Source organism: Rhinolophus hipposideros (assembly GCF_964194185.1).
Source record: "Rhinolophus hipposideros genome assembly, chromosome: 11".
Taxonomy (NCBI): domain Eukaryota; kingdom Metazoa; phylum Chordata; class Mammalia; order Chiroptera; family Rhinolophidae; genus Rhinolophus; species Rhinolophus hipposideros.
The window spans coordinates 41,240,819-41,268,776 of NC_138057.1; the positions used below are offsets into that span (position 1 = coordinate 41,240,819).

Below are 27,958 nucleotides of genomic sequence, written 5' to 3' on the forward strand. Positions count from 1 at the left end.
AAAAAGGAGTGACTTTTCTAAAGCAGGTTTGGTGGGAAGGTTATTTTGAAAGTAGAATGGGACTAAATCATCAAACATCTTGAATTTTGAGCTGAAGTATTTAAATAATCCATAAGCCTGGGCAGCTATGGAAATTTTTGTATAGTATAATTAATGTTTTAAGGAAAATATTTTAGACAACAAATGTGGTAGAAATATGACTTTGTATTAAATGTGAAGGTAGAGTTTAATACAAGGTGAAGATTTAAAGTATTCAACTGGGATTTCAAAGTACCTTTAGACAGTTGATCTTGCTGTATCATCATTAAAATCTTCCTATATGTAATTGAAGTTTCTGTGACACTTATGTCAAATTCAGCTTTAGATCGACAGGTACTCTCATTGAGAACTAAAAGATTACGACATGTGAGGATAAGAAGCTGGCATAAAAGTCTAGAGGCCTCCAAATATTTCATGCATAAATTTAATAAATTTTCATATGCTGGAGGAGAAGTAATAATTTATATCTTGTGGGATATTCAACCTAAATACTAGACATGTCAGAAAACAGGTATTTTTTGCATGTAGTTTCTTATTGCACTAGGAGAAGTAGTATACATTGTCACTGCTCTTTAAACCATTAATGATTTTTTATCTTACAAAATCGATGATGTCATCACACGACTACAAGTAGTTAACTGTGAGGCGTTTGAGAAAACTATGTGGGTTAGAATCCAGCCCAACCACTGAATTGCTACTCAATCCCAGCCAAGTTGCTCTCTGTTTCTCTCATCCATGAATGACGATAATAATAACACTAACACCTTAAGATTGTTGGGAGGATTAAATGTAAAAATACGCACTAGTGCCTGCCATGTAGTAACAATTCATAAATGATAGGCATGTTACTAGTAATGATACATAATCAATGAATAATATACATTCATCTTGTTTTCTTGTGATTGTTTACTTGTTTTGTTTTTAAATCACTGCTAGAAAGTAAGCTAGGGAAGTGCCTGGGTTCTCTTCTGAGTTAAATTATAAGTCAACATGCATAGCATAGGTTGCTCCTAACCACAGTAAAGCTGACCAGCCTCTTGCTTTCCGTAGTGAGCCATCTCTATGGATTTGGACTGATGGACGCAGAAGCCATGGTGATGGAGGCGGAGAAGTGGACCACTGTTCCCCAGCAGCACGTGTGTGTGGAGAGCACAGACCGACAAATCAAGTAATATTTGCTGCAAGCAGACAACATGACAGGGCCTTAAAGAGAGCAGGCCAGTGCGAGTGCTCAAGATAGCCCTTTGTTATGCATGGAAGCTAAAACTTTGTGTAGTTTTTCTTCTAATGTAATTATAAAATTCTAATAGAATGCCTAGCATGCTAAGCTGTTAAATCCACACTAGCAGAATCTAAGGATCCTTAAAAAAAGATCTATTAAGAGAGAATTTGGGGGGACCCCTAAAGATTGGGCATTCTTTAGGTTTCTACTCTATCAGTGATTCTATTTGGTGGTGCAAGTATTCCCCAAAAGTCATTGTACTCCAAAAAGCTAAACCTTGTGTTCTGGAAACATGATTACATACAGTGTCATTCTCCAAAGAGTGGCGAAGTACGCAGTGAGTGAAATTGCGGTTTATTCAGTGATTTCAGGGCCTATTCCCATGTTCCAGCTGCACAAAGTTGAAGGCTATGCTGGCAGGATTTACCAGCCATAGTGAGAAGTCTTTCCTAGGTGCTGAATTCAAAGAATAGGATTCATCTTCATGATTTTATTAGTATTTTGCTTTTGGCTTTCTCTTTAGACAGTTGGCTCCCAGAAAAATATTTAGGAAGTTTGGTTGGGGTGAAACCAGAACCATTATAATTCTTGAGGAAATTTGTTAGGAAGCAGAAATAAATAGACTAAAGTGTTCTGTTTGTTTGTTTGTTTGTTTTCCTATTCTACTCTTGTGGCAAAGAATAAGAGGAAACGATAAAGGAGTAAAAAGTTAACCAGTATTTATGGAGTGCTTATGATGGGCTAAGCCAAGTTCTAGAAACTTCATGTGTGTTTTCTTATTAAAACTTTATAAGAACTTGGGTATTATTGCCACTTGACAAATGAGGAAATGCAATCAAATGGAATATTTGTTTATTCATTCACAAATTCATTTACCAATTTGGCAACTATTTTTCTTGTACTTACTGGATATCAAGCACTGAGCTAGATATTAAGGATAGAAAGGGAAAATAACAAACAAGAACAAAAAACTTAACAAAACAAGAAATTGAAAAAGCAAGAAGAAAAAAGAAAGAAAGGGGAATAAGAAATGCTTCCTGCCCTGTGGAGCTTACAGCCTAGTGGGAATTAAGCCAAAAAATATAATAAGTAGATAATCACAGATTATAATAAGTGAATGTGGAAATAAAAGGGGAGGGGCATATTTTTCCTATGGTTCAGTGGCAGTCTCAGAGAGTGCAATTTAAGCTTTGACCATGAAGCAAGAGGAAGAGTCAGCCATATGGACAGCAGCAAAAACAAAAAGGCCTTGAGGCAGAGTAATGTGTGCAAAAGCCCTGAGGTGGGAAACTTGAATTATCCCAGAACTTGAACCGATGCCAGTATGGCTAGAGCCCAGTGTTCTAGGAACAATGGCACAGAAGGAAGCTACTGAAGAAGACAGGAACCTGTAGGCAAGAGGAAGAGTGTACCCATGGGTTACAGAGCAAGGAAATGGTAGACCAGGCTCAAATCCCCAGGCCATGCTAATCCCCAAGCTTTCACTGTACCACAGTACCCTATATCAGTGGCTCTCAAAGTATATTCCAGAGATCAGCAACATCACTGTCACCTGGGAACTTGTTAGCAATGCTCATTCTTGGGATCCACCCTAGCCTTACTGAATACACTCTGGGGCCTGGGCCCAGCAACCTCTATTTTAATAAGGTGAGATTCTCAAGTTTGATATCCACTAGCTGCATGAAGATAAAAGAACCTTAGTTCCCCTTTTCCTCTCACCTGCATCTTTCTCACTGTCTAACCAGTGTTAATCCTTTAAATGACCCCATCTTTTGGGTGATAGTACTGTGTCCTTTAGTATCCAGCAACTAGCTGCTTACATTACATCATGTAATCTCATTCTAGGCCTGCGGGATCTCTCAGCTAAGCTCTGCCTGGACTTTGCTCAAACTCCCTGTCTTTCTGTTGCAGGACAATTCGCCCCAACAGTGCAGTGCGCTCCATCTACAAAGCCTCGGGCTGCTCTGATAACCCCAACCATCATGTCAACTACCTGGAACATGTAGTTGTGCGCATAACCATCACCCACCCCAGGAGGGGAGACCTGGCCATCTACCTGACCTCGCCCTCAGGAACCAGGTCCCAGCTTTTGGCCAACAGGTACAATGATGTCCTTAGCCCACCAGTGTGTAGGAATCACACCGACACTCAGCTATTCTTTAGGGAAGAAAGGGTCAGCTGCTGCTTACTTACTTAGGAACTGAGGGGGCACTTAGGTGTCATGATGGGACTGTCATAGCTCTCACTGCCCACACATAAGTACAAAGTGGGAAGGTACCTAGAATCTGTAGGCATGAAACAGTATATAACATTTAATAGTTGGGTAATATAAAAAGGATGCTGCAAAAAAATTGAAAGCCACCTGTTGTTCTTTATCCTAAAAAAGAAATACAGAGCACTAACTCCTTAGGCCTCTGGGATTCTCTCCCCTACCCTTAAACATTTGCTGGCATTTAGGGCAGATTAACTGAATTCTCTTGCCCAAGCACTTTCCGAAGTTCAAGGAAATTATATTTGTTTTAAAACAGGTATTGGCAAATTTTTTTTCTGCAACGAGCCAGTTAGTAAATGTTTTGAGCTTTGCAGGCCATGTTTCTGTCACAACTACTCAACTCTGCCATTAAGAGTGCAAAAGCCACTGTAGACGATATTAATGAATGGGTGTGGCTGTGTTCCAATAAAACTTTATTTACAGAAACAGGCAGCAGGCCATTTTTGGCTTGAGAACTGACTGTAGTTTGCTGACCTCTGTTTTAAAAGTTGACCCTTTAATCTTTATTGCCCAAGGGGGCAAGAGGGCACTCAGTTTATCTTCTTAGCCTCTTTCCTTCTCCCCACTCCCTCCAAACATTTCGCCAGCAGGTAATTGTATTGCCAGGATCCTGCTGAAAGGCCGGAGTGTTCTAGCACAAGTTTTCTTTTGCTCCCTGGCTTTTCGAGTGGTTGGGAGCATGGGCGGGGGTGCTTGTCAGCAAGTGGGACCAGATGAGGAAATGTCAGGTTGTCCTATACACCTCATTCCCATTATGGTTCTAAAATAAAAACCACAACCAGAAGCCTAAAAGGTTCTTTAATTCAATTTTCTTCTCCAAGAGAACATTTAATGGTAGCAAACAACCTTATCGTCAATGACACATAGAGTCCAAATGAAAGCCAACCTTTTATGTAGAAACAGCCACGTGTCCACATGCCAGGTGACCATGGCAGCAGAGATCTTTGTCAGACCAGAGGAGTTGAGAGTCCAGGAGCCAGTGCAAGTCTGCAGAACCGAAAGTGGGACTGAGCGATTGCCAGTTGCTTTTCAAAATCCCCAAACTCCATCTGCTATAGGATTATGAGAAAAAAGAAAGAGCAACAAATAGCACTTCTAGGTGATGCTGCCCAGGAATACAGATTCTAAAGTCTTCAAGTGCATTTTACTTCTGTGCTTGGAAGACTTGCTGTATTCTTTAAAAGCTAACGTCTTCCATTCAGGCATGGGGAGACTTGGGCTTAGTATTTATGAAGCTAAGCTTAGCCAGAAAAAGTGTGTGCTGGTGCACAGAAAAGATGCTTTGGCATCAGATCTCTGAGCATGCCCTTCCCCCTCCACAGACAGGGGTCTCAGCTGTTGTCAGCCAGGTAGTTGTCATTACCTGCCTGATGCTTCTTTCCAGCAAGCAAGGCCTGAAGATGCACAATTACATGATTCCTTGGAGATCACAGCAGCTTATTACCAAAGCCAGGGAAGAACTTTTTCTCTGCCTTTTTTTTTTTCTTTTCTTTTCTTTACCACTACCCTTCTGTGTTGAACTTGAAAAATTATCTAGGTGAAACATTGTGAAGTGCAAAGGTTTGCTTCACACATCTGTGGCTCTTATGTCTCAAGTCCCCTCCTTTCTAGAAAAACAACCCTTGTGCAGTTGCTGTTTGCTTGGAAAACTCAGCCTCCTCAGACTTTCCAGGCTCTTCCTGCATATTTTGGAATTTTTTGTTGGCTTCCCCCAAAATGACTTCAGAGAGGAAACTTGTGAGCAGAGGCACTGTGGATTCCGTCACAGGCATTTGGTGGATTACAAGGTCACTGGCTTCAGTTGCACATGCATTCTTCAACAGCGGACATCTGCTTTACTCTTTGCAAAGTGCTGAACCCAAGAGTACTGCGTATCTGTGTCAGAGAAAAGACACAGGCATTTCAGACGCTCGGTGACTGACGGTCATAAGGTTTACCTCAATTTCCCTGATCAAGACCCCCTGGGAATAAGATTTGCACCCAGAGTGCCAGTCTTCTGGGTCTGGAACATTTCTTAAAGTGCTGCTCTTTTGTATATCTTCCATCTCACTGCTGAAAGTAAGTAACCACCAAAAAGAGCTCGACAGGTTGGAGTAGAGGAAGGGGGCTGGAGGACGAGAGATATGAAAGATGTTATGAATTCATTTGTCTACAGTTCCCCAAAAACATTGTTCTGAGCAGCCGATTCCTTAAATGTAAAACAGCTGCACCGGGTCCCAAAACCACATATGGCCACGTTCCAGGGCCTGGCTCTCCTGTCCTTTTGTGCTTGACACTAGTAGCATCCCTCCTACTGAGGCAGCTAAGGAAAGACCGTTTCTTTTGGCATTTTCTCCTTCTGGCATATTCTGAAGCTTTAATTTTATGAGAGGAAATCTCTACTCAAAACCTCTCAGTCCCTGACTTAGTGGTACGGCGTCCTTGTGTCCTGTCACGTTGGCCTTGTTTCAAAGCACATTCCCACGATTGGGAGGTGAGGACAAGGAGCATAGAAAAAGGTGGGGAGGGAGCTAAGGGAAGACCTCCTTCCTTCCTGGGGTCCTTCCTGTTCGTCTGCAAGGCAATAACACTTTACCTCAAGGAAAAGGTGAGTTGGGTCAGGTTTTAGAAGTAATTTCTCTCTCCAAATTTATTAATGAGAGCAATAAGTTGTTCCCCTGTTGGATACTTACCGATCTTTCCTTCAAAGAAATCAAGATTTCTGAGGACCACATAAAGAAAAGAACACTATGCAGTTAAAAGATAGGAATTCTGAAAGGTTTAAAATATAAAGTTTCCCTAGTGGGGGTCACTTGAGATGAAGAGGTAGAGCTGTGGTGCCAAAGGGTCATCCCCATTTGATCTCTCCTGTTCCTTCATGAGGTGTGATTTTTTACCACGGTGGACTGTGTGTTGACTGCTGTGAGAAGGAAAGATGCTGAGAGCCAGCTCAGACCCCAAATCTGAAGCTCACTCGATGTCATCTCCCCATTCTAGTGCAAAAATCAAACACAGTGACAATAAGGGAAAACCAAGGAGAGGAAGACCTGAGATGACAGTGACGGCGCCTCCCTTATTACCTGTGACTGTTCTCCTGTTCAACATTGACAAAATAGGTGTCATCGTGTTGGAACCTGAAAATGTTAGTCATAAGATTAAATTCCCAAAGGAAATAAAAGGGCATGGTCAGCTTTCAAGAAGTCCTTACTTTCCTAGACATTCCTGTGAGGAATTTCTTCAGTATTGTGTTTCCCCTCACCACAGAAGTTCCTTGGGAGTTGATTTTCCACAAAGTCCTTGAACACTTTAGGTTGTGTGGGCCGTCTGGAGCCCCTCAGTGCCCCCCTGTCCCGGCTGACAGGGCACTTGCTAGAACTCCTGTGGAGAACAGCTGTTGGAGGAGGAGCCATTTACCCAAACATCTGCAGGTGCTGAGCCCTGGAAGGCGCTCAGCAGCATTCAGAACTAGTCCAACTTGAGCTCCGTGCCCCATTAGCCCAGCAGGCAAGCACCCTTGGCAAGCCAGGTTGATAATTTAGTGGGTGGGAGCCCTGAATAAACAGAGCAGTCCCAGAATGGACAAACGGTTAGTTCCTTCTCTTCCCTTTGTTTTCTCCTGCCCTGCCACCCTTTTGGTCCTCCTCTTGGCCTGTACACCCACCCTGCCTAACAAAAAAGCCAGACTAAATAATCAGTGCAAATGAGAGAGGTCCAGCATCGTGGGGGGAGCTAGGTAGGCTTCAGTCCCTTAAAATATTTTTAGACAAGAGCCACATTCGGTATAAGCCTTTGTTCTATGGCATATTCAAATTCTGCCTGTGTAAAATTTTACACACAAAAGATTGTTCTATCAGGTTCTTCCTTCAGCTGCATTTGTTGTAGAATTATGAAAAGCTGTCATCATCTTTTCTCTACTCTGTCTCCCCCTCCCCCAACTCATTGAGTTTTAGATTTAGTTTAGCTTGTTGGCTCTCTGTTCCAAATTGTGGCCTCTGACTGAAAGCTGAAACTTTGCCTCCCTTTCTAAATTTGATTACAGCTGAATATCTCTGCTTCTAATTATGATCTTAAGTAGAGAGGAGGTTCACTTTCTAGACTGCAAAACCTATAGCGTTCTATAATTAACTATGTTTAAATGTGGTGTTTATATTTGAATCATTTTTGTCACTGCCCTAACCAAATGTTCAATAACAAAACTGACATTTGTAAAGTGCCATGCAATATAGATGCATTTGTGACTTGCAGTATAAATTACACTTTTGCAGTGAAAGTTTTACATTCCAGTAAGGCCTCCCCATGAGACCCCTCTTCCTTCATTCAAAATGAGGTACAGGGCCTTGGAGTTAGACGGAGTTGTGTTTGTTCTGATTTCACCATTTTTTGCGTTTGACTTTGGAACAGTGATTCTCTCATCTAGAAAATAGACCTAATAGTATCTGCGTCACAAGATTGTTACAAGTATTAAATAAGATAACATAAGGCTAGTCCTCCGCCGAGCCCCTGGCATAGTAAGCATTTAATAAGAGCTAACCTTTATTTACGCTGTGCTTTTCAAAACACCTGGTGAATGACTCAATCCAACACAGATGGCTGGGCCCCTTTCCCAGAGATTCTACTTCTGTAGGTCTGGGGTGAGGTCCATGAATTTGCATTTCTAATAAGCTCCCAGGTGATGCTGACGCTGCCTGTCCACAGAGCACTCTTTACGCAGCATCAATTTTAAAGATCATCCAGCTTTTTCGTACACATTCTTGTTATTTTTGTGTCATCAAAAGACTTGTGAGTAGTATGTGCTGGATGCTGTGCAAGTAATTTACAAAGGAGTTTAAAATATAAAGCAGATACTTAGATAAAAGCCGTCGACTATACAATGGAATAAATCTTCAAGAATATTAAGTACTTACATCATATACCCACAAAGAGAAATGCATTTTGGGATTGTTGAGTTAGTTATTAATAGTATGCATGTTGAAAGTAAAACAAAAAACAAAAAAACAGACAAAAAAACGAAACACCTCATCTTTTTAGGTATTCCAAACCTCTAGAACCTTCCTCTAAACCTTTCTTAAAGAAGTGATTTAGATTATGAAAGAGAATGACTTAATAGTGTTTTTAAATACCCTATTTCAAAAACAAAATATTTAAAACTTAAAAAGCCAACATCTAAAAAAAATGAAACACTGAAGTACAGTTGAGCCAAATGAGTGCTCGAAGCATTCTATAAGCTCTAACTTAAATTACGATGAAGCACTTAAAAAAACAAATTTAGAGACAGAAAAACGTCCAAAAATATTGGTCTAACGTCTAATTCTGTAGTGAACATAAATATTGTTTGCTTAGTAGTGGATGATTCTGAAATTAAGATCCATTTACAGTTTCAGAAATAATTATATAACACATAGCTGTCAGTATGTATAAAATGTCTTCTTAAATAACTGCCATAACATCATAGAAGAATGTTGTAGCCTTAATAGACTGGCTACACTCTTTAAGTGAGAAAGAGCGGTGGGAGGGTGGTGGGGGAAAGCTTATGGTAATTATATGACTTATTTCCTGAGTTAATTCCTCAAAAGGATGTACTACATTTAATGGCAGTCTTTTCTACCACGTATCATCCAAAGTAATTTATCTGAAACCACTCACAGGGATAGGGCTGTGGGGCACCGTTTTAATAACTAGATGCATAATTTGTGCCACCACATGCATATATCATTTCATCAAGCTCAGATTATGAAGTCAGCTTGGACAGAACAGGATTTCACTGCAACAGGAGATGTGGATACAGGCATGGAGTTAATCTGCTCCAGCTTTCAGCACACTGGGCCTGCTTTATTGACATTTTATCTATACTAATAATGTTGGCATGTACCTGGTTTCTGCACTGTTGGCACAGCACTGACGTTCAAATTGAGCATTGGACTTTTAAGTTGATGTACAGAGACCACGCAATTAGAATCTTCTTAGCAGGTGTCCAGTGGTTTGACACGTGATTGTCTTGAGAAAGTATGCCCCTTGCAACACAAATCTAGTCTATTAGCAACATTGCTCTTTGTTATATGCAGATAACACAGTGTTTTTAAATGTTACAGTGCTAAAAATAGGGAATAGTTTAAGTATTGAATCAGAGTTAAAGGACAGGGTGAGATTAGAAAACTGAATGCCCAGCTAGTTGAAACAACAGTAATCAGTGTCTATTTCTTTCCCCATCAAGACTTTTAGCAAAACGTAGTGATTGTGTTTGGCCACATTTTAATTCCTCTCCTCAACTTTTATGTCCGTATGAAAGTAATGATCATTCCAGCTCTGCATAAAATGAAGAGACCACGGGGTAACTGGTTAGCCAGATAGATAGAGCCTGTTTATATGTGGGCTTTGAAACACTTATTTGAATGCTGATTTATGAATATTTATTCTTGGCACCGAGTTTATATTTAATTTTTGTTCCCAATATGATTTAAACATGATTGGTAGCAATGGTATGATTTTCAAAGGTAGACAGGAAAGGGTGGAAGGAAAGAAACGTAGGGTCTGCTAATCCAGCAGTGAAATAATTGACCCATGAGTAATTATAAATTGGCTGGGGTTGTGGAAACAAGACTGCCCCTCATGTGATGGCAGCCTCCAGTCTCCTTTGTAGTTTCTGGACATGAGGCAAGGAGCCAAATGTTCTGTCTAAACTGTTTGGGAATTGCTTTTAAGTTCAGCACTCTTAGAAAGGTATTATGTGACAAGTTATTGCTTCAGTGCCCTCAAATGGCACAATGGCCTCAACGAAATAGAGCCTAAATTAGAGCTGTGGGCTAAGAAGTGGTTCTAGACTGGTTTTCCGCCTCCATCCATTTCTGTGTCAACATATTCCCTTTAGTATCATGTCTCTGGCAGAAAGCACAATTTGAAAAAGCTCCTGTTCTCCCACCTCTGTGCCTCCGTTTCATCCCACATACACACATTCTACATATATGAAGGATTGTGTATGTAAGTCAATTACATAATGAGCCATCAGTGTCTTCCTGGCCAAGTCCTGTGTTAAGCCACAACCTTGTGAAATGAGCCCTATCAGATAGCACATGGATTGAGGAGCTCCATAAAATGTGCCATCCTTACTCTATTGAAGATCAATTACAGTGTGGAAATGTTCATTTAAGGAGCCACTGTTTCTATCCCTGTTATGGGGGAAAGCTGCCAGGTCCAATGAGGTTCTCATTGAAATGCCACAGAGGCAACCTTAATAAATAATATACAGATATTCTTTAAACAAGGAAAAGGGTTTCCTGTCCATGTAAGGTTTGAAAATCACTGCCTGTCATTAACCCCATGTGGAAATTAACCAAACATATTTGAATAGTCCGAAGATTTGAGATATTCTCCAGTAAGGAGACCTGTTCAGCTTAAACTGAGGCTTTTCCAAATTTTCTGACCATGGGACGCTTTGAGACTATTGCTAAATAATTTTGATTTTTCTTTCAAAAGCTCAGGAACATGTAGCAGGTGATTTTCCTGTTTACATCTTGTCTCTAGGGAATACTGTTGAGTGTTGGCCATTGACCTAACACAGCCCAGAGTTGTGCCACCCAACCTTTCAGCTTTAGAATCCAGCTGGCATTTTAGAGAGAGCCTCAAACACATTGATAAGATACTTTTCTTGAAAAAAATTAGAATTCTTAATGATATATTAAGTTATAACAAGATTACGGTGGTTACTTTTTTGTTTTTAAAAGGGCACATTTTCTCCCAGTGGGAAGATCTACATAGAAGGTCAAAGTATAACCACGAGTTTGTTTGGTGAACATGAAATTAAAGCAGAGAGAGCTGACTGTATGTTTGGAATAGCCATCAACATCCAATTGCCGTGACCTTTGCATTTGTTTCCACTGAAGGACAAATATGTCCCAGTAACTGGACATGGTTATTCCTAAGACAATGCCAGAGCTATATTTCCCTTTCTGTTTGCCTCTATGGCTCTCAAGTTCTATTTCTTGTTTCATTATATTTTCAAGAAAAGATCATAGATGCACGTAATTTTTAAAAGAAAAGTTCTTTTAAAAAAATATGCCTCTTGTCCCATCTTTTACTTTCCACCTTCTAGCTCCAAGCTCTACAGAAATCTTTTGGCTATTTCTTTGGGTAGTCAAATCTACATTATATGTCGATATAAATGATATACCTATTTCTTAATGTGCTAGTTTTATATACTATCTATTGACATCATATTCTTGATGAGGATTCTGTTTATTTTATTTTCCTCGTATTTGGATCCCTCAGGATTGCATCATTAGGTTGAGACTTTACCCACAAGACTGATTGTACCAAGTATTGAAGATGTGGTGCAACAGAGCTCCTTACACTGTTGATGGGAATACAAAATGGTACTGCTGCTCTAGAAAACAGTTTGTCAGTTCTTACCACACAACTCAACAATCCCCCTCCTAGAAATGTATCCAAGAGAAGTGAAGACATATGTCCACCCAAAGAACTCTACGTGAATGTTCACAACAGCTTTATTCATAAAGGTCAAAAACTGTTGACAACTCAAATGTCCTTCAGTGGGTGAATGGATAACAAATTACAGTATAATCATACAATGAAATACTACCCAGTAATAAAAATTAATGAACTACTAATAAACACAACACCATAAATAAATTTCAAAAGCACTAAGCTGAATGAAAGAAGTCAGATACAAAAGACTACGTACCATGTGATTCAATTTCTGTGACATTCTAGAAAAGGCAACAGAAACAGATCAGGAAACTGAAATTGTTCTAGCTATTTCAAGTAGAGAGAGATTTCATGTAGGGAATTAAAAAGGTAGAAAATTATGGGAAGGGCTGGAAGAGCAGAATCTAGATTGCAGTTCCAAGCATGACTCCTCAAATTAGATAAGATTAGTGGGTAGAGTCTTTTTACTGAGGTATAATTTATATACAATTCACTTTTTAATGTGACTAATTGAGTGAGTTTTATCATACCTACATGGTTGTGTAACCATACACCATCACTTTCAAGATATCACACAGTTCCATCACTCCCAAAACTTCCACCATGGCCCGCCCACTTCCCTCCAGTGCCTGATAACCACTGATCTGTTTCTGTTTCTGTTGCCTTTTCTAGAATGTCATAGAAATTGAATCACATAGTACGTAGTCTTTTGTATCTGACTTCTTTCATTCAGCTTAGTGCTTTTGAAATTTATTTATGGTGTTGTGTTTATTAGTAGTTCATTAATTTTTATTACTGGGTAGTATTTCATTGTATGATTATACTGTAATTTGTTATCCATTCACCCACTGAAGGACATTTGAGTTGTCAACAGTTTTTGACCTTTATGAATAAAGCTGCTGTGAACATTCACGTAGAGTTCTTTGGGTAGACATATGTCTTCACTTCTCTTGGATACATTTCTAGGAGGGGGATTGTTGAGTTGTGTGGTAAGAACTGACAAACTGTTTACTAGAGCAGCAGTACCATTTTGTATTCCCATCAACAGTGTAAGGAGTTCTGTTGCACCACATCTTCAACACTTGGTACAATCAGTCTTGTGGGTAAAGTCTCAACCTAGTTTCCCTGATCCCTAAATGGTTATGCCTTCTACACTTGCTATTGCATGGCCAGCCCCATGCCCAGTTCCCTATGGGAGAATAATAAATGATATATGTTTGGCTCTACTAATCAGTGATGTCCAGGATGACTACAACCTCCACTGTTGAGCTGAACATACTGATGGATACAAAGAGATCTTTAATCATGGCCTTGACTTGACCCTAAGTGGGTTTTAAATAATAGATAAAACAATTTTTAATTGTTCTCTCTCAGGCTTTTTGATCATTCCATGGAAGGATTTAAAAACTGGGAGTTCATGACCATCCATTGCTGGGGAGAACGAGCTGCTGGTGACTGGATCCTTGAAGTCTATGACACTCCCTCTCAGCTGAGGAACTTCAAGACTCCAGGTGAGAATTTCCTGTCTATAATTTGGGTTGCTGTGTAAAAAGTATGATGGAGTCTATTCTGGCCAAGGAGTGTTTCACACTCATATGTCAACATCATTCCTTTCCATGTGATCCTGTGTTTTGAGTTATCGGCGTATACTCCAGTTCTCAAGATTGTGATTTCAGAGGTAATAATTTAAGGATAAGAAATAAATATTTAGATATAAGTGCAAGATAAAACATGACAGCTATTGATTGGTTTTCAGAATATAGGACCCACATCTCTCACCAGCTTCCCTTAATTTCTTTGTCCATAAACAAGCCAGCCATGTCCACCTGCAGCGTATTAAACAGCCTGATCACAAGAGGAAACAGATTTCCTCAGTTGTCTGTTTTATGAGTTTACTCTACATTTAAATTTCAGAGCAGGCCAGATACTAAGCTGGCCTATGCCAGCTAAACTGGTTAACACTAAAGAAAATGAATGATGGTATTCTGCCCCACGTGAACCCAAGAGCTAAGGAAAAAGAAAACCTTAATAGGCAAAACATATGAATTATGATATTAACAGAGGTCTTTTAAGGTGGTCTCAGGCTCTTGTTGCTGCTTATGTCCTATTTCCCTCTTCGTGGAAGCTTGTTTGTAACCTAATAAAAGGGAAAGTACAAATGCAGCATGGGGTAGGAGATTGAACAGTTTTTTGCAGTAGCCTATTTTGCCTATGATGGAGCCCTATTGGGTACTTGGCTCAGTAACAAATGATCTGTTTGATAACTAACCCAGCTTCCCCGCCCAGCAGTTGTGGACACATGTTCAATTGCCTGAAAAATTCATGCTTCTCAATGCTCTGTCTAGTCCATCTGCAGAAGAATCAGACCTGAGAATGATTTTAGGACTGACATCCAATTCTAGCCTGCTCCTGATGGCAGAATAAATTAACCCAGACGTTCTTTAATTAATTGTAAAGTTGTATGCCATTCAGGTATGGTGGGCTGCATAGGGAGGAGGCACACGGCCTGATACAGAGGTGAACACAGGTGTCCACCAGTTACTCATTCTGAGACATCCATGACCACGTAATTTGGCCATCTCTTTTCCTTAATTCTGTGATGTGGTTCATCTGTGTTGCCACAGTGGTCCCATAACCAGAGAGGTTAAAACCATCATGGTGGCAAGGTCACAATGAAAAAGGTAAAAGTTTTATTCAAGAGTATCTGGGTCCAGCTCACCTCCAGCATCAGCCTGAATATCATGGTTGCCAAGGTTTTATCCAGAAATCAAAGACATTTTCACTTGTTCATCAGATACTTAGTTCCCAGGACCTTCCTCTCTCCTTCCCTCCTCTTTTAACCCTATGCCCATGGAGACACATGGCGTCGGTACTCAGGGGCAATGGCAGTGGTGATAGGGCTGCGCTGCACTGACTGAAGGGTGGCTCCCCATTGAGCCATCAGCAGGTGTCACTACAGGGCTCTTATGGGTCCAGAGATCCCAGAGAAATAAATGCTGTCAAAATGTGGCAGTTGTATACCAAGGTGCGGGGCAGGAGGGGCAGCATAGAGTACAGACATCAGGGGTGCTTTCTCTATTGAGAATTTAGGACAGTGATAAAACTAAAAGTGATTCTGCTCTTTGTTATCACCATGCACTAGCAATTCTAAAGAATGTCAGTGATAAAATGCTCTTTCCAAGTGAGCAAACTGCCCTAGGGGAACACTACTGTTTGATCTGGCATTTGTGTGCAGGAGTTAGAGGCTATGAATATAAATCTCTCTGCCCTCAAGGAATTCAGAGTCCATCTAGTTTACTAGGATTCCCTGTGTTGAAAACTCTCTGCAGTAGCCAAGATAATCTAGATAGTCTATTTCATAGCATTGACTTCTCCTTTATAAATGTTTATGGTTAACCCCAGTCCCCTCCAATCATTTTAGAGATGTTCTTTAATAGAAACACATGATCTTTGAGTATCCTTCCTTCAACCAACCTTTTGGTTCAGGATTAGTCACAACTTTGGAAAGGGACTTGGCTTGTGTGTGTGTGTGTGTGTGTGTGCACTTAAATACATATTAACAAAACCGTCAGAAGTATTTTTGTTTGTTTTATTGCACATTAAGCCTATTGTGGGTTTTATACTTTGGGCAGAATGCGTTTATATGTTAGCAAGTACCTAGAATGGATTTTTCTCATTCTGTATTTACACAGCTATTTCTGAACAGAATGTTGCAGTATCAACTGCAAAATCTACAGAATTTAGCAAGTGATAAAAGTGGTGGTAGGGGGAATGATGGCTCAAATATGGCTGTATTTAATATGATTTGTGGCAGAGATTCGAAGGAAATAAAATAGCATAAGTGAAAAGTAAAAGAGATAGATTACCCAGCAAGGATATCCTCACTGGGCTAATAATCTATTTCAAAAAATGACAGTAAGGGAAATAATTGATTTTGAGGCAGCATTCTTCAAAGCACTTATAAGGGTAAATTTTTAGATCCAAAAAAATTGTAAGTTGAATGAACTAGGTCTTAGTGTGACTGATGGATTGAATTTCCTGTGATGTCCTTGTGTTACATGCTCCATTTGTACACTTGAGAGATGCTGTAAGGAAAGAGGGTTCTCTTCTGCATTGCAACCTAAAGGCAATCAGCTAGGTCATCAGTTTCAGGTGGTCATTCATTTCTTGCCACTACTTAAATTCTCAGACCAAACAACACCCTGATTACGAAAAGAATAGTCCCTAACAAGTGACTCCAAAGAAAAGCTGACAGAGGACAAACCACATGTTAACCAACACACTGGCCCAATGCAAATGTCAGAAAACAATGCGGCACAGAATATGTTCAGTTTTAACTATCAGGTTCCTAAACTTCTGGAAATGAATAGAAAGGCAGTGTTATATAATGGTTTAAGATCACAGGATTTGGATCCAGAATGTTTTTTATTAATCGAGATATAATTGATATATAACATAATTAGTTTCAGGTGAACAACATGATGGTTCGAGATTTGTGTATATTGTGATCACCACAGATAAGTCTAGTTAACATCCATCACCTCATAGTTACAAATTTTTGTGTGTGTGATAGAACTTTGAACATTTATTTTTAGCAACTTTCAAATATGCAATACAGTATTATTAACTTAGTCATCATGCTATACATTACATCCCCAGGTCTTACTCTTTTATAACTGGAAGTTTGTACCTTTTGACTCTTTTCACCCATTTTGCCAAACCCCTATTCCCCATCTCCGGCAACCCACAACCTGTTCTCTGTATTTGTGAAGCTTGGTTCTTCTGTGTGTCGTTTTTGGTGTTGTTTTCTTTACGATTCCACATGTGAGTGAGATCATACGGTATTTGTCTTTCTCTGACTTATTTCACTTAGCATAATGCACTCAAAGTCCATCATGCTGTCACAAATGGCAAGATTTCCTTCTTTTTATGGCTAATATTCCAGTGTGTGTGTGTGTGTGTGTGTGTGTGTGTGTGTGTGTGTGTGTGTGTGTGTGTGTAATCTATACCACATTTTCTTTATCCATTCATACATTGATGGGAACAGGTTGCTTCCATGTCTTGGCTATCGTAGATAATGCTGCAGTAAACATGAGGGTCTAGGTATCTTTTCGAGTTAGTATTTTTGTTTTCTTCAGATAAATACCCAGAAGTGGCATTGCTGGACCATATGGTAGTTCTATTTTAATTTTTTGAGGAACCTCCATACCATTTTCCATAGTGGCTGTACCACTTTACATTTCCACCAACAGCACAAGGTTTAACTTTTTTTCACATCTTCACCAACACTTATTGTTTTTTAACATTTTTGATAATAACCATTCTAACAGGTGTGAGATGATATCACATTTTGGGTTTGATTTGCATTTCTCTGTTGACTACTGAGGACTGATATTAGCAACAGAATTGTTGTTTATCTCTCTGCTGCCTTCTCTTTTGGGTTAAGTGATATTTTCAGGTTAAAAAGGTCTTTGGGAAAAGAATCATGTTGAGAATTATCAGACCACATTTGTGAAAATCCTGTGACTAGCATTTTTCTGCCCAGGGTTAATTGAGCTCCTAACAGATCCCCCCAGGGAGAGAGTATATCAATCAGTCAGTCTACTGAAAAAACCAGGGCAAGGTTTTCTCTCCAAACTAGCAAAAAGACCGCCTCTCAGCATGACAGGATGGACAGCCATTTATATACCCATATATATATTTATATTTATGTCTGCCAATCTAGCTTCCTCTGTAGCAAGGCTGAGCAGCTTATTAACTGTGAGTCCCGTCATAGAAACCAAGCCACACCTCCCTGTGCCACTCTGTGAGACCTATTGTGAGTGAAGGAAACAGAGTCTGGGAAACTGAATTTGTTGACTACTTCTAACAGTTTTCTGGTGGTGTATTTAGGGATATAAGTACACACACACACACACACACACACATATATCATGTCATCTGCAAATAGTGACAGTTTTACTTCTTTTCGATTTGTATGCCTTTTATTTCTTTTTCTTGACTAATTATTCTGGCTAGGACTTCCAATTCTGTGTTGACGAAAGGTGGCAAGAGTAGGGATCCTTGTTGTGTTCCTGATTTTAAAGGAAAAGCTTTTAGCTTTTTACCATTGAGTATGATGTTAGCTATTGTATATGTCCTTTACTATGTTGAGGTATGTTCTCTCTATATCCACTTTATTGAGAGTTTTTATCAAACGTGGATGTTGAATTTTGCCAAATGCTTTTTCTGCATCTATTGAGGTAATATTATTTTTATCTTTCATTTTGCTAATGTGGTGGATCACATTGATTGATTTTCAAATGTTAAACCATCCTGGGAATAAATCCCACTTAATCATGGTGTATGATCTTTTAAATCTGTTGATGAATTTGGTTTGCTAATAATTTCATTGAGGATTTTTACATCTATATTTATCAGGAATATTGTCATCCTTGTCTGATTTTGGTATCAAGTTAATGCTGGCCTCATCTGAGTTATGAAGTGTACTCTCCTTTTCTATTTTTTACTTGTTTGTTTGTTTGTTTTTGGAAGAGTTTGAGAAGGATTGGTATAATTTTTCTTTAAATATTTGATAGAATTCACTAAGGAAGCTGTCTGGTCCTGGACTTTTGTTTGTTGGGAGGTTTTTTATTACTGATTCAATCTCTTTACCTGTAATTGGTCAGTTCAGAATTTCTATTTTTTCATGGTTCAGTCTTGGTAGGTTGTATGTTTCTAGAAATTTATCCATTTATTTTATGTTGTCTAATTTGATAGTGTATAATTGTTCATAATAGTCTTTTATGATCCTTTGTATTTCTGTGGTATCTGTTATAACATCTCCTCTTTCACTTCTGATTTTATTTATTTGATTTCTCTCTTATTTCTCCTTAGTGAATGTTAACGAAAGGCTTGTCAATTTTCTTTGCAGTCCTATGGGACCAGCAAGTATAAGCCCTGCTGGTCACTAGAGCCAGGCAACCTAGAGGTGTCTCCTGGGTGGCAGCCTCAAAAATTGCAGTGCCAGATAAGAGTACAAACTCCTTTCTGGAAGATAGATACCAGTGAGGCAGAGGGAGAGCACAAAGATGGCGCCTGCTGGGCTCCATCTTTGGAGAGTATTTCAGTAGGCCTCTAGATGTATGTTAAATTAGATGCCCGCCCCCAGGCAGATGATTTAAAATAAGCAAAGAAGCCTGTTTTACAGAAAGTCCGGGTGCTTTTCAGCTATTTCTGTACCGGGCCCTGAGGTGGGTGAGTCCACTAGAGCCCTTTAAGAACTGCTTCTCAGTTTGCTATAGCTTTGCAGGACTTGTTTACATAAGCTGCATTGGTTTTCAAAGCTGGATTTTTTTTGGGGGGTAAGGAGAGGAAGCTCCTCTCTCAGGTGCTGGTATTAAAAATTGGGTTGCCCAATGTGGAGTTCAAACCTTTTGCTCCTCAGGGGTTTATGGTGAGATTGTGTCTCAGCCTCTCCTACCCGCTTGGATATGGGTTTATTCTTGTTTGCCCAATGTATAGGAGCCACTCAGCTGATTTTGGGGTTTCTTTCAGAGGAAATTGTTCCATATGTAGCTGCCAATTTGCTGTGTCCATGGGAGGAGGCAGGTTCAGGATCTTCCTATATTGCCATCTTAAACTGGAATCCCCAGATGGGTTTTAACATCAGTCTGTCCTCTGACTGCCTTTGGGAAAATTATCAACCTCCATGCCTCAGTTTCTTCATCATTGTTTATATCAACTATATTGGTAATACAAGTACCTACCTTGTTGTGAACATTTAAAGGGATAAAACTTACTTAGCGTATATCGTGTTTCCCCGAAAATAAGACCTAGCCAGACCATCGGCTCTAATGAGTCTTTTGGAGCAAAAATTAATATAAAACCCGGGATTATATTATATTATATTATATTATATATTATATTATATTATATTATACCCAGTCTTATATTAAAATAAGACTAGGTCTTATATTAATTTTTGCTCCAAAAGACGCATGAGAGCTGATGGTCCGTCTAGGTCTTATTTGGGGGGAAACACAGTAGTAAGCACTTAGAAATGATAAGCGTCAATTTGATGGTGATGATAGATGCTAATAGATGAATTAGGTAACACCTGAAGTTCACCATTCTCTGGCTGTGGCAGAGCCCTAGCCCTGGATCATGCCTGGATTCTTTGTTTTAAGCCAAGGAGGGGACGGGTCCTAAGGAGTATCCTTTCTGCCAGCACATTTCCATGTTTTTAATGGTTTTCTCTTACTAATTTCTGCTTATGGTCAATTCTTTTTTATGTGAATCTGATTAAGCTTAATGGCCTGGGGGCAGTTTTTCATTTGTTTTTTTTTTTGTGTTTTTTTTTTGGTGTGTGTGTGGTTGTTTTGTTTTATGTTTTGTTTTGTTTTTGTTTTTTTGCATTAAAGACTTAAGTTGTATAAATCTAAGAAATAAATGAATATGGACTAAAACTAAAGCACAGTGTTCCTTGTGAGCATACCATCCAGATGAGATTTAACACTTGTCGTTTGTCTCATTGGTCAAGACACCCTTGACCAGAAAATGCTCTGTTGCAGCGCTGTTCAGTAGAACACTCTGCAGTGTTGAAGTGTTCTATATCTGTGCTGTCCATTACAGTAGCCACCAAAGACACATGACTACTCAGCAACTGACATGTAGTCAGAGGGACTTAATTTCCCAATTTTAGTTAATTTAAATTTAAATAGCCACAGGTGTCTAGTTGGCTGTCATTGGACAGTACAGGCCTACAGGATAATATAAATAGGGATAATATTACCCTACGGGATAATACAAACAGGACAACATCGAATGACTTAGTCAGGAATCAGGTGGAACAAAACAGTTGTTTTTATCTTTTTACCGATAAACAAGTCAGGTGACACCAAACATTTGTGTCAAATTCAAATAAAACTTTTCTACCTAGAGAAACAAAAGCTCTGTAAAATCCTAGGATTCTCTTCAATACCCATAATTTGAAATTCAGCCCAGCAAGCTGAGCTGTGTTTGTTTCTTGGTCTTCCTGTGAATACTAATTAACTTAAGGCCTGTCCCGTAGTTGGTGCTTGGTAAATATGTGCTGTGTGAATAAATAGTTAATAACTCTGCAAACAGTGGCAAATGTGCATTTCTAGCCCTGTACCTAATGCAATGATTCATATGAATCTGCTTCCCACAATTCTTCTACTGATGCTTTTTCTTAGGTAAGAAGGAATTAAAGAAATTATGAAGCTAAAGAGTAAATGTTTGATCATGATTTGGTTTTATTGTTTCCCAAGGTAAATTGAAAGAATGGTCTTTGGTGCTGTATGGCACCTCTGTGCAGCCATACTCACCAACCAACGAGTTTCCTAAAGTGGAACGTGTCCGTTATAGCCGAGTGGAAGACCCTACCGATGACTATGGCACAGAGGATTATGCAGGTGAGCTGACTTCCTACAGGGACATAGGCTAAGGAAAGAAATCTCATGCATCCCACCACGCAGAGACAAACTTCCACCCATATTCTAATATATTTCCGTCATCTTCTTTTCTATCCCCTCAAATACTTGTATGTATATATTCATATACACAAATATCCATGTGTTTTTTCCTTCAAAGCTAAAACCACAGTGTATAGAGTTTTCTTATCCTTTTCTCCATTAAAGATCTTAAGAGCATATTTCCCTGTGCTCTTAATTGTCCATCCTGTGATTGCATTGTAATATATTTAATCCATGACTCAAGATGTGTAGTTTGCTTAGAGTTTTACACTAGTTTAAACAAGGTTTGGATGAACATCATTATTAATCAGTCTTTGTCTATACCTTTAATTATTTCTTTAGAATAGGGTTCTGTTCTGAGAATTATTGCATCAAAGGGAATAATCAGTTTTAGGACTTGGATAAATTTTAGAACATTGCTTTCCAGACAAAGATATACCAGTCTGCACTGTGACAGATATGTGTTTATTGAACTCATTCTGGCCGGTATTGAGTAGAAAGTCTAAAAAAAGAAAAGAACACTTTCAAATTTTTATAGTTTTGATTGCTAGTAAATCTAAACATTTTTTTCTGTACAGTAGGTCCACAGATAACGTCGTTTTGTTATAACATTGATGAGTTAGGAATTTCACTCTTGTTTATATCAACTAGCCTATGATAAAATTGATTTCCTTATATGTTCTTTTGCCACAGTTCCAAGAATTTATCGACGACGTTAAGTGAGGACTTACTGTAGTTCTGATTTAAATAAAACTGTCTTTTACCCATTCTGTACAAACTGGCAGCAATTTTCTTATCTATTTATAAGAATTCTTTGTATGTTCCTGTCTCTCACATTATCTCATATTTGCTGAAAACATTTTTTAATTATCACTTGCTTCTGAAATGTTGTTTTGACAAAGAAAATTGGAGAGTAAGGTTTATATTTTCAGATAATAACATTTGTGATTTTTTAAAATAGTTGTTTTAGCCCTAAAATCAGCTAAATAGTCACATGAATTTTTTATAATCTCTGATTTTTACATTCAGCCATTAATTCATCTGGAACTTACTTTGGTTTATGTTATATAGGTGTGAAATGAAGTTCTTTGTTTTCCAAATAGACTAGTATCATTGGCTGAGTTACCTTCTTTTAATAGTTTATTTCCTGTATAACAATATATTTAAGTTCTTACACCAGGGTCTCTTATGGTACCACCTTTTCTGATTTATCAAACTAATAATTCTTAAACCAATAGCACCCACACTTTTTTAATTATCATGATATATTTTAATATATCATGAATATCATGAATATATATCTTCTTTTCATAGCAAGTCTTAAGTTCCTCTTTAAAAATCCCATTGGAATGTAATTTGAATTTACATTCAATCTAATGGAAGAACTGTTTTTGAAATATATAATCTTTCCATTCAAAACAATAGACCGTGGTTTTATTTTACTGAAATATTTTAATTTTATGTAGTGGTATTCTTATTAGTGTTATTCCTATTTTCAGTCTCATTGCTATTGTAATGGAAAATATTCCATATTTTCTACCTAGTTAACATGCTGGAAACTAGGAAATCTGTTGGCTGTTGCATATTTATCTCATAGCTATCTGACCATTTGGCTTACTCTCTTACCAATTCATACGTTCTAAGTTGATTTTTTGAGACAGTTTAGGTACTGTAGCCATATCATCTGCAAATTGTTTTTCTCCTCCCCAGTATATTTCTGATTCCTGTTTTGTTGCATTGGCTACCATTTCCAGCAGCATTCAATCCTTCAAAGATATGACATTTAATAAGCAAAGCTTCTCCTAATGCAGAACTATTCGTAAATAGAAGTTTAATGTACCTTTAAAGGAGAAATTTTTTTTTCCTGCAGCTCTTTGAGATTCTTTTTATAGATACTAAAGATAAAAGTACTTTGTTTATAACCTTAACAGAATATCTTAAATATGTATGTAGTTTCTTTTATTATAAACAGGTAGTATCACAGAACCAATAATAAGCTAAGGTAATTCAGACCAATGAGCTAACCAGAGCTAGACTGTGTTAGCTTTTCTTGTTTTGCTTTGAGCTTGTAACATTAGTATTCACGTTATAACTATCAGACCATTTTGCCTTCTCTGTTAGGAGAAAATATATCTAAAAACATAAATGGAATATAATAGTAACCTATTACTATGTGCCTTATGGTATGTTTCCAATGAAAATTTTGATAATGTTAAAATTCTGAACAGTTATACATCTTTGTGGGTTTTTCTCATTACGTCTTCAAAATATCCACATTGGCACTTGTGAGAGAACAAAAACAATTGTTTCATTATTATACTGCAACCTAAAATACTAAATTGCATCTGGGACAGTTTAAGATTATGAAAGAAACAGCATGTGAACTTGCCATGCAGACCCCTTGGCACATATCAAAAATAAATGTTTTGGGAGGGCTTTTAATTGTAGAAATCATCTGGTGAAAATTTAGGGCCACCCATGACTTCTTTTCTTCTGAGCTGTGATTTTCACCTTTATTAAGAAGTCGGGCTGCCTAGAGCAGGGGTGTCCAAACTTCTTTCAACGTTTTTCACCAAGGGCCATATGCGGTAAAATACACAAACAGCCAGGCCACTCACTCGAGGTGAAGTACGTATTGCCTCACCTGGTTTATTTAAGTAAACTAAATACATTTTTGGAATTTGCTGCGGGCCAATAAAAAATGGATTGCGGGCCGCATTTGGCCCGTGGGCCGCAGTTTGGACACCCCTGGCCTAGAGGCACAGATGGCATTATAACCAGATCCCTGTACTGTATCATTGGATTCCAGGGACTAGGGGGCTCAGAGCCAGCTGAACTTCAACCCTTACACAGCAGACACATGCTTCTCGAGTATCATAGCAGAAAACAGCTGAAATGTCCCAAGTTGTACTAACTATGGAATTTAGTTTAGATATCAATTTTAAGGCTTTTGGGAAAATAGAGGTAAACAGTGCCATCAAATGACTCTTGTTGCCGTTAATCAGAAACATATTTCAAGTTTGCAGAATTTCAAAATGACTCATTTCCATTCAGATCAAAAGGTCATCTCTAGTACATGATTTACTCTAAGTAGGAGACATGGACTAAGAATCAGGACATATGTTGATTCCAACTCTTCTAGCTGTATGATACTGGGCAAGCCAATGTAACTCTTGGAAAATCTGTTTTCTCATCAGTAAAATGAGGTGTTTGACTACTAGATTTTTCTGAGTCTCTCTTCCCCAGTTCTACCATTTTATGTTCCTGTGATTCAGTAACTGTAGAACATAGTCACATAATAACTAAAGGAGACCAAAGTTCAACAGTAAGTCCTTTTGATTAAAGTAAGTATGGCTTAAAATATTTCTGGCACCATTGACTTACTGTTTGTACATTTCATGCAATATGTTTATTGCTAATTAAAATCATGTGAATTTTCAGTGGGAAAGAGCTTGAAGATTGAGAGGCTAAATGTCCCAAAATATGGAGAACAAGGAAAAAGGGAGTTAGTTCAATAAAGCAAAATGTCTATAACTATCTCATGTCATTAGAAAGCTTTTCGTCAATCACCAAATAGCTCCATCTTTTTGGCATTTTTTTCTGACTATGCATTCTCTCTAGTTCTGTATCAAAGAATATGTAACAAGAGAAATTAGGAGCCTTCATGCCAAGTCTGGAATTCTTTAAGCTTGCTCGCATTTCTAAAATTTATGTGTAGTTTTGTTGAGTTGCCCATTGGCGTATGGATAGGATACAATTTTAAATCTATTATCTGTGCCTGAAGTACCTGTTTTGTAATCCAAGACTACATACTGCGAAGCATGTGCCAGATGCCATAATGATGTTTCTTGCTAGCTACGGTATCAAAGAGGTATTCAGTGGCGTTAATGACCTTGCAGGAGACAGGCAAGCAGACAGGCAAGCTGGTCCAAGATTGAATAATAATCTTTTTCTTCCTTTTTTGTCAACAGCTTAACTTCTCATTTTTCTATAAATCTGACATTTTTATCATTATGCGTATTTAATTGCAGTCAGTGTTTTCCCAGTTGCTACAGTGGCATTGTTCATTTGAATTCTGAAATATTTGTTATCTCCCACAAGTCAGTCATATGTGCTTTAAAGACCAGGCCATGACTAGAATGCACATTCTTGATACTTAGGTAACTGGTTTCCCCAAAAAATGTGTAGCGTTTATCTCTGGGCTTACCGCCACATTGAGCATTATATTATCCTTCTATCTTAAAGAAACTTTCACTGCATAGAAAAAAAAATTTATACCCAAGTCAAGGTAAAGCCAAAGTACTTCAAATCATTGTTTTCTAAGTGTTGTTCTAATTTCTTTTGGAAAGGTCCCTGTGACCCTGAGTGCAGTGAGGTCGGCTGTGACGGGCCAGGACCGGACCACTGTAATGACTGTCTGCACTACTACTACAAGCTGAAAAACAACACCAGGTAAGAGACAGGCCAAGTCAGCGCTTCCGCAGCATACCCCACGTATTTCCAGGAGTTCCCGCAGGGTCACTGCAGGCCAGACATCCTCATGTTCCGGGCCTATGCACAGGCAAGATGCTGCTGCACGAGCCCACTGCATCTTTGTCTAATTCACAATGGTGAAACCAATACTGAATCACAAAACACAAAATGTACCTGTAAAGAAAAAGAAAAATGATTCATTTAAAATATAGTGTTGGAGGAGAGCTCTACGGATACCCTAGACCACCAGAAAATGAACAAGTGGGTTCCAGAGCAAATTAAGCCTCAATCATCGTTAGGGACAAAAATGACAAAACTGAAGCTATCCTACTTTGGGCATGTCATGAGAAGGCAGGCTTCTTGGGAAAAGATACTAATGCTGGAAAAACAAGACAGCAGGAAAAGAGGAAGAGCAGATATGAGATGGATTGACTCCATAAAAGAAGCCATAGGCATAAGTCTACAGAAACTGAGCAGAGCTGTTGAGGACAGGACATTGTAGCCATCACTCATTTACCGGGTCACTAGGACTCAGAGCTAACTCAACAGCAAGTAATACACACATGCTATAATACTGCAAATGTCTTTCTCACATTTGGAAGGATGGTGGGGAGACATATCTATGCACATGCCTGGTCTTCCCCTCCATACTTTTCCATGCTGTTGATGTTTGATGCTACAGCTGCACTTTCCCTTTGTGAAAATGTCAGTGCATGGGCCAAATGGATGCTCTCCCACATTCCCCCATGTGCAAGCCCTTGATGTGGCAAAGGTGCTAGTCGCTGTTCATCCTCATTATTTCATTTTGGGCACTGAAGATCTCCTTGGACCGTGTGCCTCTGAGCCCCTGGCTTCTGCCTCAAACTCTACAAGTATGTGTCTAAAGGTAAGGGCCATGGAACAGTGACTGTCCCATCAGAGGCCATGCTCTCCAGCCATGATTCTCCCTGGCCTGCCACCTTCTCCCTCTTCCTTCAGACTAAAACTCACTATAGGGGTCTGACTTGTGGTGATTCCACACTCCATTCATCCAGACAGACACAGACATGTTCTGATTCCTGTTTACATCCATGCTGGAATTTAAATTCCTTAAAGGAAAGGCCCTTGGCTATTGCTGCACCTCTGTTATCTCTGAGACTTGTTAGCAAAAAGCCTGCCATTTAATTGGTACTCAGTAAATATTTGTTGAGTGAATAAATAAAGCCTGTCCTTCAGTTAAACAAGGAAGTTATTTCTAAAAAAGTTTATCATAAGCAACATAAATTTAAATATATTTATATTAATTTGGATAACAGAATATAACCACCACTGTCAACCCCACACATACACACTCCATATGATACACACACAAAAATAGAAGTAACCCCTTATTGGTGACCTTTTTGAATAAAATAGTTCCCACATATTTTCCCTTCAACTCAATGCCATAACTTTCCTCTTGAGACTCAATTTCTAACCATCATCCCCTTTAAAGAGCTAGACCCAAATTGGAAGTTGGTTTGGACCAAGAAACACCTTGGTGGACTTGGTGTTGTGTAACTACATTGCTACTTCGGCACCCAACACAGGAAAATGCTTTAACCAACAGAATTTGGCTCTTTAGATGTGCTGTTACTTACCATCATGGTTTAAAAAGGATTGTGAGACCGAGGACAGCTATTTGGAGGACTCAGTCATTGGTGACGCTGCCCTTCTTTCTTATCATCCCACAATGCAGGATCTGTGTCTCCAGCTGCCCCCCTGGCCACTACCACGCCGACAAGAAGCGATGCAGAAAGTGTGCTCCCAACTGCGAGGCCTGCTTTGGCAGCCATGGTGACCAGTGCCTGTCCTGTAAACATGGATACTTCCTGAATGAAGAAACCAACAGCTGTGTTACTCACTGCCCTGACGGATCATATCAGGACACCAGTGAGTTGATTTCAAATATTTGTGTTTTAGAGAACAAATGTAAGGTTTTCATTTGCATGACCTTCGGAGAATATTCTTCCTCAATGAAATCGCGGCCTTGCTTAATATCAGCCAGGATCTAGCCAATTTTTTTAAAGAGAACAATTT

At 38.9% G+C, this 27,958-nt stretch overlaps 1 protein-coding gene across 3 annotated transcripts in view; it reads left to right on the plus strand.

Annotated features, from left to right (window-relative positions):
• PCSK5 (proprotein convertase subtilisin/kexin type 5) overlaps positions 1-27,958 on the plus strand; it is a 405,671-nt gene that overhangs the window by 234,808 nt on the left and 142,905 nt on the right. For all 3 annotated transcript variants that reach the window (XM_081067383.1, XM_081067381.1, XM_081067382.1), the window contains exons 11-16: positions 1,090-1,207; positions 3,173-3,361; positions 13,326-13,462; positions 21,224-21,367; positions 25,777-25,879; positions 27,618-27,811. In XM_081067383.1, coding sequence (XP_080923509.1) covers positions 1,090-1,207; positions 3,173-3,361; positions 13,326-13,462; positions 21,224-21,367; positions 25,777-25,879; positions 27,618-27,811 — 885 coding nt within the window. The remainder of the gene's footprint in view (positions 1-1,089; positions 1,208-3,172; positions 3,362-13,325; positions 13,463-21,223; positions 21,368-25,776; positions 25,880-27,617; positions 27,812-27,958) is intronic.